We start from the raw sequence: 12,695 nt of genomic DNA on the forward strand, positions 1-12,695 counted from the left end.
GGACATAGACAAACTCGTCACACGAGAATGTATAAAAACTTTGTATAGGTACTCTATAATAAAGTGAGGTTAAGTACATGACTTGTATCAGAAGTCCAAGTTTCCCCACGGGAGCACTCTTAGCACCTTCTAGCTGCAAGAATTTAGAAAATGAAAACTACTTTTGTTTACTAGCTGACAAATGCTGTCCGTAAAGATGTACAAGGCTGTACAATGTACTTACCACAGTCCGTGGTACTTACGTTGCGATATTTACAAATTTAATTTTCCATGTACACATTGCACTGTATATAGACCTTTTAGGTATAACTGCATGGAAAAAACTAGTAATTACTCGATAAAACTTAATTTTTAATAACTATGCGACAGATGCGTTACGGCGCGCGCAAAATATATGAAGTGTCATCGTGACAGTTGGTGATTTTTTCTTTTATGGCGGCTCTAAATTCGCGTACATTGGCAAGCGAGCGAGATGTACTACATTGTTAATTATCCAGAAATAAATACGAATATAATGCCAAGCTAAATACAAGCCACGAATGTAGCGAGACCGATAAACGGCATAACGTGACAATGCATTAGCTCACGGAAATTGCTAACGTTCTCGCTACATTTCAACTCGTGGGTAAACGTCAGCGGAGGAAGGTAATTCTTATCGATACCTTTTTATATTAGGTTGCTGAAAGGATTCCAGAAAGTTTTTCTCTTTAATCTAAGACGCGTTTGATTACATCCGTAGCCTGGGGTTAGCATTAACAAATACTAAATAAACTCGCATGTGAGGAGTTTCTTGTGTCATATCTTCATTCATTTCATCAGCTCTTAATTTCCCCCACAGTAAGCTCAAGAAGGCTTCTGTTGTGGGTACTAAAACCAAACACTCAGGAACAAATATATGATGTGCTCATCACACAAATAAATGCCCTTACGGGGATTTGAACCCAGAACCATCGGCTTCATAGGCAGGGTCACTACCCACCTAGGCCAAAACGGTCGTGATATGATATATATGATTATTTATTTATTTTATGTGACATATTGAAGAAACGTCACTTTTGACACATGTTTGACACTCACATAACCGATCCATATCGTTTCAATATCTTATATTTGACGTATCTTAAAGTTCGAATATGGCTACAATTCGCGCTTGACATACCTACCTATGGATCGCGCGCGACAACACAAGGTTATGCTAATCGGCCAGGTCATCAATGAAAACCAGCCCCACGGATTGCCGCGGCATTATTCTGAGTTGGAGATCCCATTTTAACATTCGAATTGTACATTGATATTTGGGCAAATTTGTCTTTTCTATAAGAGGTATATACCTTAACATAAAAAAATAACGACGTCCTTTTGATGAATAAGCTGAACTGGTATGAAAATGACTATAGCTGTTGCTTTCCAAGATACGTACTACGCGATGCAGATACTTGGTCTTTCATTTATATATCTCTAAACTCACAACATAAAAGTACATTATCAGTAAGAGCAACGGTACTAGGTATTTAAGTAACTACTCTACTATTGACAGTGCGGTGATTGGAAAGAAAATAATGACAATATTATTAACTACAATTTTATTGTATAACTTTAATGTTATTAATATTAATCATATTTAGTTTAAGTAAGCATATGAAAATTTTCAGCATGCTTACATCAGACAGTTTGTTTAAGTATGTTTACTTTGAGAGCAGCGGGTGTTTTAGTGTGTTTGGTCTTCAGGGTGTCGTGCATTTTGACACTGAACGCGATGCAGATTCGTTGCTTAAAGCCGCAGCTTTTTTCAAAAGGACTGGCAAATGAGCCGGCATTTACGAGGCGAGGATGGTAATGTCAGCCAGGCAGTAAATTTTCCAGATAAGCGCCCCTCTGACGTCTAGGCCAAGCTCGCTCGCTTATTTCATTAAGTTATTTGCTTTGACTTCAAGTCGCTGCTAGCGCAATAGTCCTTGAGCACAGCGTGGGATTCCTAAATGAACCTGAGCTGCTCATATTAGTAGGTATGCGCGTAGGTTGTTTGCGCGTATCTATTTTATTATTATACGTATTAAGTATACAGTCCGAATATACAACGTCATATCGACTACCGTAGGCTCAAAGGGCTTAACGGACAAAACGCGATTTTTCAGGAGAGCCAAAAAACAGTTTTTTTTTTAGAAAAAAAATCATAAATTATAATTAAACTAGAGAGAGAAATTAATGATAACAAACAAACAATAAATAAAAAGGAAAATAATGTAAAACTTTATTTATTTAAGTCTGGATTTCATTTTACATTTAATTAAAGCAAGCAGTAAAAGTTAATAAATATTTTTATAAAAAATCTTAATTAAGACTTATACCTTTCCATTTAAGTCACTTTTATTTTCCTTGTATAGTTAGTATCTCTCTTAACCTGTGTTTAATTTTTCCAGGAACAGTAGTGACAAATAGTTTATTAATACTATTCAGTTCATTTTTTATTTTTTAAATCAGTTCTCGAAAACAGCAGAGTTCTAACAACGTTAATGAAATATACTTAAGTATATAAATACAATGAATATCATTCACAAAATGTTTATAAAACCAGTCATAGCTACTATTAGGTAAATCGCTTATATTTTGATGGCGCTAGCTAGAGGCGCATTCTGATTGAAAATTGCATTCCGCATCGCAAAATCTAGGTGGTTGTGAATTAGAAGGGTATATACGAGTAAAAGGACAAAGTAGGTACCCTTCGTTTAAAAATTAAAGATTTCCATAGAAACAAAATGCATAAAATTTTACGTCTTAATCTTGAACAAGCTTACATATTATTTTTCATTTCTCATGTTCTGAAAGAGGGCCATTGTTGTTCTAAAAGATATGCAGAAAATGATGCGTGTCTGCACTAAAGCATTTTACGTTCAAAGTACGAAAATATTAAATATTTTACGATAAGCTATTGAAATTTGGGTTTAAATGGATTTGTTATACAATTTCCATACTGATGTTTAACTCCCCATTCTATAAATAAGGATAGTTTTGCCTAAATTATTAATTGAAAGTACCCTCAAGATTTACTATAAAAAATTCTACATTCTCATGTTTATAAAAAAAACACAAGCATTTTACTTTCCTGGTATTCGAAATGAAAAGTAGAGTGTTTAACTCGGTTGAAAGGCATCATTTCAGCCTCAGACTATTTGGCGCTCTCACTGCGTTCGAGCGTCAAACTAGGTACCTCGGCAGGAATGAGTGCCTTTCATCCCTTGGTTATTGGTTAACAATCTACTAAATCACACGTGTTTAAAAAATATACACTTTCTATAACGTCTATTTTGAAAAATGTAAATGGAAAGGACCTACATTAATTTTAATTATAACATATATTATAATGTGTAATATAACAACTTTTGTTTATAAACTTATTTTGTCGAGGTTATTCATAGTGTTAGTAGTTACCTTTTGTCTCTGAGAGTGGTAATAGACGCTTCGCAAAGGGTGGCTTCGTCAACTTATTAGTGTGTCTCAGCTATACGTACCTATTTGTAAACGTATTTATGTGCATGTACGGTGACTAGGTGTTATTCCGTCCGTCAAACACTGTTATTACTGTTGCAGTTCTTTGCAAATAAGGACTGGTTGTTATGAAGTCTTGTAAAATTATGATAAAAGTTATATGCAAAGTGTTTTTATATCAAATTGATTGATTGTGTGTAAAGTTAAGACAAATTCGCACCTCGAATTTGTCAGATGATGAAGTGGCCGCTGTACGACTCCCTACATTATTCGACCCTGGCGGTCAAAAGTTGTTTGACAATTTTATTGACCACAAAACCTTTCAAAATCAAAATGTTTTATTTGCAAATATAGGTAGTGCTGCAGTGATAGTAATCTTACAACAAGTAGTGTCGCTATATTTGGCCAACAGGCATGCAAAAAACATATACAGGGTGTCCCTAGCCATTGGACAAAGCCGAAATATACATATGCATTAGGGTATTTAAAACCAGTTATCATGACAATCGGTGTAGCGGTTACGAAGAAATTAACAAATTACGATTTTTTACTTTGGAGCAACCTGTATGTGTTAGTAGCTCCTGAGGTAATAAATAGTATGAAACCTTCTTCGATCGTTTTGATTATCTTTTTTATTTGTGAAATTAATAAGATTCTGACTTGTGACAGTTGTGACACATCATCATTGCCGCACATTTTCAAACAAATTGTCAAAAGCACTGCCATTGATTAATACAGTATGTTTCTTTTTTTTGTCGATTATTGGAAATAACTTTTGTAAAATTAAAAAAATATTAACGTTAAAGCATTTCTGAGAAGTAACCCTACGTGGGATTTCAGGGTTTTTCCAATGGCTAAGGTCACCCTGTAACCCACTACTATTAAGAGCCCATCAACGTGCACACTAGCGCCACTGCTAAATAATCGTGATTATTTCAATTTAACGAAAGATATTTAAAGAAAGGGGCCGCTACGGACTGTATCTTGTATTAAAGTACCTTTTCAATACATCAAACTAGTTTCTATGTTGCTGGATTCGTCAATCTATGAACTCAAAACAAAAACAGCCGTTTTAACTTTGGACGCAGAGATTGACGAATCCAGCAACATAGAAACTACTTTGATGTATTGAAAAGGTACTTTAATACAACACACAGTCCGTAGCGGCCCCTTTTTTAAATATACCTATTTCGTAAAATTTAATAATCACGATTATTCAGCAGTGGCGGTAGTGTGCACGTTGATGGGCTCTTAGTTCTCTATTACAATCAATAACTATTTCGTTATACTGAACATAAGTGCAGTTATTAGTATTAAGTTACAACTTTGATAAACAGATTGAACAACAATTAATCTTTGTTCGAGAAGAACTCGTCCCAATTCCCAAAAGCGAGAAAAGGATCATCTATAATTCAGTTTCCCTGTTCCGATTGAACTAATTTTGCCCGTCAAGTTGCGCGGAGAGCGCTTACCACCTACGAGGCCGATGGTGGCGTAAATTGTGCTGGAAATCCGAACCGGCGTCGTTAGTTCTGAGGGTTTCCCCTGGGCTACACCGGGTAGGGGACGCGGCGGTACCTTCATAAATCTTTTCCACGAGCTTCCCCAACTAACAAGCCAGCACCTTCCGACTCGCTATCGAAACCCTGCACTAAATAATCCTACAAACTTTCATAATAACGCCACTTTAAATAGATTGTAATAGCTAATCGTGTTTTCGTATGAATCATTATGATTATACGTATTTAGAGTAGGGGTTGACAGTAGGTGCTTCTGGTAATTTAATAATCTAAAGGGACGTTTCCACGAGGCTGTAAATCAATTTTATCGTGCGCCTTCATTGAGGATTAACATTATTACACTTCTCAGATGATATTACACCTCTCATGGTAACTGTAATACCTCATATCACTAAGTTATCATATATTAATTAAACTCATATTTTTCCTCGAGAAAATGTATACCTACGCACAAAATTATTACAGTTAGGTAAGTATAATAATATGTTATAATATATTCTTTATTGTGCACCACATAATGAAAAAGAGAATACAGAAAAGAAGACAAATTATAACTAGGTAATAACAGGCGGTCTTATTGCTAAAAAGTATCGGTAAAAAGTCTTCCATGTATTGCAGGAAACCAATAACTTACAACAATGAACGAATTAGTATATATTTCGAGACAAGTTTTTTTGTTGTCGTTGTTCCTATTAACCGTATCCTATATTTTATTAGTAGGTACCTATTATGGATTCTTAAATGTTCGTAGGTATCTTATAACACTTATAATCCTAGTGTAATGTTAAGGAACTACTGAAATTTCGGAACTCGTAGGTAAATTTGTTCTATCTTACTCGTTAAAGATGACAGTCCATTTCCAACGACAGCTGCACTACTGTTCATTTTACTATGGAAATTGACAGTAACAGCGACGCGTTCAGTACCAGTAGTGCAGCTGCGGTCCGAAATGTCATTTTCTATGATGGCTGATCGGTGATCACGTGGTGCTTTCCATAGAAAACGAAGCGCCGGAAGCTCCGGCCCAGCCCCGGCCGGGTCTAGCGTGATTCATCCTTTATTCTTAGATACATAAATGTATGAATAACCCCACATCGCAGCAGTAGTAATAGTTTTTGCTTCGGCCGTACACTTCACTGTATTCTCGATATTGTCATCAGGCACATTAAGTTCAGTCATAATTATCTTTAAGCGCTGTTACTCGTCACAGCTTAACGTAATTGCCCTGCAATTTACCTATGTATAAAATTACAGTGCTTCAGATAACTATATCCGTTTGTTTAGGTAGGTACCTATTTATACAGGCTGTTTCCTGTAACAGGAGCAATAGATTAAACTGTAGGCTGTACTCCTCAAACTGACCAACATTTGTTCAGCAACTTTTGAAAATAACTCACATTTTGATTTTTATTACACTTTTAAGTTTATTCTAAGAAGCGATGTATTGCAAATTTTGTTATTTTTAAAAGCGTGACAAGCAACGTCAAACACACTGATGTCAGCGTACATTGAAGGCAATATTTATTTTGTATGAAAAAGAGGAAGTCTAAAGTATTCATATTTTTTAAAAGTTGCTGAACGAATGTTGGTCAGTTTGAGGAGTACAGCCTTTAGTTTAATTTATTGTTCCTGTTACAGGAAGCACCCTATATACATATAAGCAGTGCTTAGTGCTAATCCTTTGCATAATTATAAGTAGGTATAATTCTTATTTCATCCAGAAAAATCCGATTCTTATAACTTATTTCATTGCTTTATTCGGGGCCAATATCCCGTTTTATGGGTCAATAAGCTACGCATGAAACAGATTACGTCATCTCACAGATACTGATACCATTTGTGGCTAAGTACGGAACTCTAGGAAATCATGTTTTCTTATTTTCTACCTTATCATACCTACTTATTGACAGAAGGCACTGACCACGTGAATCTTTCTTAAACTTAGTAAACTTACTATTTCGCTGTGTAACATTGTTTACGACCTGTACTTAGTCAAAAGATTTTTATATATTAAAACAACGAAACTGAACGTTTTTAGACAAAAAGTAAATGAATACTTACGTAGTTTTTTTTAACATACAGAAATGTGCTTATAGCAATTATAATAATTAACCTTTACATTGTTAAATAAGTTTTTGGCAAAAAATTAATTTTTGGTACAAGCTTTTATCGCTGACTGTACTTTTCTTACGACAGACAACTAATACTCATCGAGACAATTCTAAAAACCCCTAACACAATTAGGTTGCGTTGTTTCATCACAGAGTTCCTATGGCCACCTCCTGTCTCCATCATCAGATCAGTTCGACAGTACCATATTATTGTATTGTCATCAGAACTACATACAACTGCCAATTTTCATGACGCTACGATCCTTGGAAGATGGTTAAATTAGTTACCTTAGATTCCATTACATTTTAGTTACATACGGGTCAACCTAATAAAAGCTTGTTAAAAAAAACTCTAGTTATATGTAAGAAATCCGCAACACAGGCTTTGTCCGGTTGCTACAAATGCAAATCAGCAACATGCTTCGTCCCAAACATACCAAGGATGATATCCGCAACAGGCTTCGTCATTATAAAATCTAAGTTAAACAATATATAACCGTCACGAATCGTACCTGGCTCAAATGTCCCCATTACAACACTTTACCTAAAAGTTCAAGTGTAGGTAGGTAGATAATGTCTCCTCGAAGATTTAAAGACGCGTTTTCATATGATCGTGTTTATTGAAAGGTTATAAAAAATTACCATAATTCCGAAACATTGCAGCAATTTCTTTGACAGATATTAATGAATTCCTGCAGAGTGGTGATCAATCAAGTTTTGGTTTGAGCAAAATTTTCGCGGCCAGAAGTTAGGAAACATTTTGTAGGAGTATATTTTTTATGACGTGAATTGTGGGAACAGTTTCCCCTAGTGCTTATGTAGGTTGCAAAAAATCTGCAATGTGCACTCTCACTCCAAGAATAGTTTACCTTATTTTTTACGCTTTTACTTTTTTCCTTGATTCCCATTCACACTTGGCTGGTTTTTATTGTTTACTTATATATTTATTGCACAAAATACATTGTACATTAAATGTTAATTTATAATGACACTAAGTTGGAGGATTATAATGTTAAACAGTAATAAAGATAGGTACAACAAATACACTTTAGTGGAAAAGCAATAAGATAATAGAAAAACTTGGAAGTTCTTGAATTGGAATCTTGTCCAAGACCGTGAATCATTCCTTTATTCTAAAAATTTTAAAATTATAACTAACGTCAACGAATATTTATTAAAAGTATTTGTTTGTTTGTTTCAGCAACGATGGCGGAGCGTGTGTGCACTGGGGATGGGGGGAGTGGCCTTACTGTACTGGCGGCTGCGGCTGACAGGAGCGCCGACGGCTTTCGCCGCCGCCGATAACCCAGCCTCTCGCGACCCTTCGTTCCTCACCAGGACATACACATTCGCCTATCTTCCAGTCTTCAACTTCTTCCTCCTTTTATACCCGTTTCACCTCAGTTTTGATTGGTCTATGGATGCCATACCACGAATAACGACCCTTTTTGATCAACGAAATATTTCTACCATAATTTTCTACGCAATTATCTCTAAAGTAACTTGGCGGGCGATAGTCACCGAATTTAAGAAACGCCAAGAAAATTATTATAAAGAAGCAAAGTATTATAAGAAACAAAATTGTAAAAATAAGCACAAATGGAATTACAATTGCAAACAGTACAATAGACAGGAACCTATAGACAGAAAGAATTACCATGCACCTCACAAAGAAAACTCGGTGAAGCGGCAATTGTGCCCTTGCAACGGCTGTAAGCATGCGTTGACGGAGGAACACACCAGTGCATGCCGGGCCATCAATAACAACAACACAATGATGCATCACTCCGCCTGCGTGTGCCCGATGGAACACAATAAGACGAAGGTGCAGCCGGTGCATAGACAGGTTTATCGCAGCCCTCAAGTGGCAATGCTCATGTCTATAGCATTAATGGCTCTGCCGTTTATTCCGGCCAGCAATGTCCTATTCTACGTCGGATTTGTGGTTGCGGAACGAGTATTATATATACCAAGTGTTGGATTCTGTTTATTACTTGGCTTAGGAACTGGTGCTTTGACCCGGAGTTGGCACAAAAGTGAAGCTAAGAGCAGAATATTCATGCTTACTCTGTTATTGGTGTTGTCGGCCCTGTGTGGAGCTACTTTAAGAAGAAACCTTGACTGGCATGACGAAGAGAGCCTTTTTAAAAGTGCACTGCATATAAATCCGCCAAAAGGTATGTATTTCTGTAATTTCCTTTACATACTATAGGTAGTATTTTTCACACAGCTTGGATATGCCCACCCAAGCCATGTGAAAATACTATTTCATATATGCTATATTCACATAAATACCACGCCCGATATTATTAAAAATCAGCCTTTGAACTCCAAAACTCTTACATGAACGAACTGAACTGAAAAACATTACTTACATGTAAAAAAATGCAAGTCTCGCAATTCACTCCTTTTTCTGCAAAAAAGTTTTGAGATGTAGGTAATGTAAAACCAAGTCAGTTAAGAGGAAAAGGGACGGCCGGTTATCAAAACAAATGTCCCTATTTTCCTCTTTGGATATCGACATTGTATAAATCTGATGTTTATTAACTGTACAAAGGCGGCTTGATTTTATTCGATATTTTAGTTCGAAATTTGTACACACGTAAATCTCTAAATTAAGTAAGTATAATATCTCCGGGTAAGTGTGGCAACGTTCGTCAGAATGATCTTAAATATGACGGGTGCAAGAAAAATTATGAAACTTTTTAAATAGTCAAAACCAAAATGTAATTACTTTCCAACTGAGATTCCAGTTGGTGTTGACAACAGTATCTTTTCCAACATGAAACAGATTTATTGCTTCGGAGAGCGCCAAAGTTTTCAATTTAACGGAGAACCATCATATTAATCTTCAGTCAACGTCGTATCAAAAATATGCCATTTCACGCCGAAATATTTGAAGTTGGCAGAGCTAACATTTATACTCTGTACCTTCCAAAGTTTGTTCACAGTTGCTCCCTCGTTACCACTCAAAACTAAGACACAATTAATTTGTTTGAGAGACAGCTACAAACTACCTGTCCATGGCGTGTTAGTAGCGTTCGCGGAGTTGGAAAGGAGGCTGTCACGGCACGCCTGTCCGTCGAGCACGCCCTCGAGTTTATAATGTATTCACTACCTCTACACAGTCGGACTCTTGACCTTTCTAGGACGCCATTAAACATGCATGTGCGACGTCCCGCGGGAGCGCCCCGGGTTTCTGTTCACATCACAAACTTTCGCCCAAAGAGAAAAGTTTGGCTTGACTGTTCTCGTTTGCCCTCACTTCTATTCATACGGTCCTCATCGAATATTGAGTTGTTGTACGCCTACAGACGAATATTATATTTCAGAGGTATATTTTATAACACAATTAATTCACTGCCTTATAGTTAGTAACTACCAACCAACTTTAAAGATTTTCATGTCATATTTAGCCTACTACCTCGACAAAATGTATTGTAGGTTACTGTTTTCTTTTATTCATGAGTAATGAAATTATGTATAGTTAGAGCGACCGATATTCACAAAATAAACTCAAGCCGTTAAGTATTAAGACTATTAAGTTGGGTTCAAGTATGTTTGTATGAAACAACTTGTATTGAAACACCTATTGTCGAAATAAGGTATAACTAATATCGATGAGCTATGGCGCAATAAGAAATAAATACTGCGAAGTGACATCATCATGCTGGCCCATCGGGTCGACACCGTGCATGCCTCTCGCCGGCGGCGAATGATCGCTGATTGATCGCAGTTCGCACGCTTAACGACTTACGGTGCAGTCCACATGCTGTCTAGCCGACAGGTCGACACAGCCGGACCGATTCCGTAACCGTAACTTGGGTGACACTAGGTTGGCTGCTGGAAGAAGATGTAAACCTATACATAACTACAAAACATCACGTAATCGAGAGTCCTTGATATGTTGGTCCAATAGTAAGATAAAAACACGCGCAACTGAGTTATCAACAGGTCCAACTTACATTAGGTAAGGGGAGCCGCCGAGTGGAAAAATCTACCTATAACTTATTCAGAAGCCACAAATATAATAAAATATGTTCCCTTGCCACAAAAACAATATTTCACCTAAATTATGACACTTTATCGAGGGGTCCCCGATCCAAAACTATCTAACTTACTTGTGATGGGTTCGAAAGAAAAAAATAAGAGGCGTGAGTCATTTTTAAAAGTTTGTGGATGTACCTCGTAGTTTCAGGGCATTCGGAATCAGTTGTAAAATATTGAGTAAGCGCGTGTGTCAGCTGGCGCGTTAACTTATTTTCCCATGAGGATTACCCACGGTGACTAGACGGGGAACACGAAAGTAGTTGCAAAGTATGTCGCTTTACCAGTCGAGTAATATTTGTATAGCCGAGACTTTGCTTCAGCTCTGGCACAGCATCCATGAATTTATTGAAGTACAAATGCTAACAACGGCTTTTCTTCATTTCCTTCGATATCGGGTAATACTAAAGTTAACTGCCGACACGAACTTATTTCAAAAGTTATTTATTTAAGTATTTTAAATTAGATTTTTTTTTTACTGAATGTATCTTATACAATGACAAATCACGAAATAAATTATTTTTCTTACTTATTAACCGCTTCTTGACAACGATTTCAAACTAATCAGCTGCTAGCATATAAAAGGGATAATTGTTTTATTTTATTTGTTAAAATGTTCGGCATTTTATAAAGTTCTTTACATCGCTACATAAACTTCCTGGATATCCTTTGATTAATTATCATAAGGTTATTAATGGAAAGATATCCAGGAAGTGATATTAATAGGTATGCTTCTCAGATTATATGTTGGTCTATCATTTGGTCATTCCCGGTACATAATATATTGGCTACTTAAGTCAATCCGACAAAATAAATTCTATTAAAGCGGTTAAATGTAACAACCCCAAAACATAAATCACAAATCAAGTGTTCGCGGAGACTGTTCCCTATTACTCTATAATATATATCTTGGCAGCGTCTCTTTGTTCCATTATTCTCAAATTTACAATTTTAGTGCTGGCAAGGACGCATGCTTAGAGTAATTTCTTGGTAAAACTGTTCAAATTGGTTTAATATTTTAACTTTCTATTGACCAATTAAATGGATCTAGAAATTAACTTCTTTGACCTAGCTTACTGATTGCATTGGGGTAGTATTTATTATTTTATTCTTTATTAGGAACACTAATCAGATATAAAATCAGGTACAATATCATGAGTAACATACATATAAAATATATATAAAAATAAATCTTTATTTCAGACCAAAAGATCGTTCCACATTTAGTTAGTAACATTTTAGACTTAACACTATGTTAGTAACCTATATCTACTTAGACCTACCGATGACTAGTTCTACCCAGTAGGTACTTAATGAGCGGGCAGTCGAGGCGCGCATATGCATGAAATAAAATTATTAAAACGGATTATATCGCGTACATATAGAATAGAATAGAATGGAATAGTTTTTTTATTCGTAAACACACAGACAAAAACATACATAGAAATAACATAATGAAAGATAAAGTGTCACGAAATGGCCCCATCTCAGAATGTTGCTGGCGACTACCAGCGCAGACAAAAAATATATT

At 36.1% G+C, this 12,695-nt stretch overlaps 1 protein-coding gene across 1 annotated transcript in view; it reads left to right on the forward strand.

Annotated features, from left to right (window-relative positions):
- The window catches only part of LOC134649779 (protein O-mannosyl-transferase TMTC2), a 96,900-nt gene that overhangs the window by 40,990 nt on the left and 43,215 nt on the right, over nucleotides 1–12,695 (forward strand). The window contains exon 3 of the mRNA XM_063504608.1: nucleotides 8,319–9,294. Within this exon, the coding sequence (XP_063360678.1) occupies nucleotides 8,319–9,294 (976 nt within the window). The remainder of the gene's footprint in view (nucleotides 1–8,318; nucleotides 9,295–12,695) is intronic.

This window comes from Cydia amplana, chromosome 1 (assembly GCF_948474715.1).
Source record: "Cydia amplana chromosome 1, ilCydAmpl1.1, whole genome shotgun sequence".
Classification (NCBI taxonomy): Eukaryota; Metazoa; Arthropoda; class Insecta; order Lepidoptera; family Tortricidae; genus Cydia; species Cydia amplana.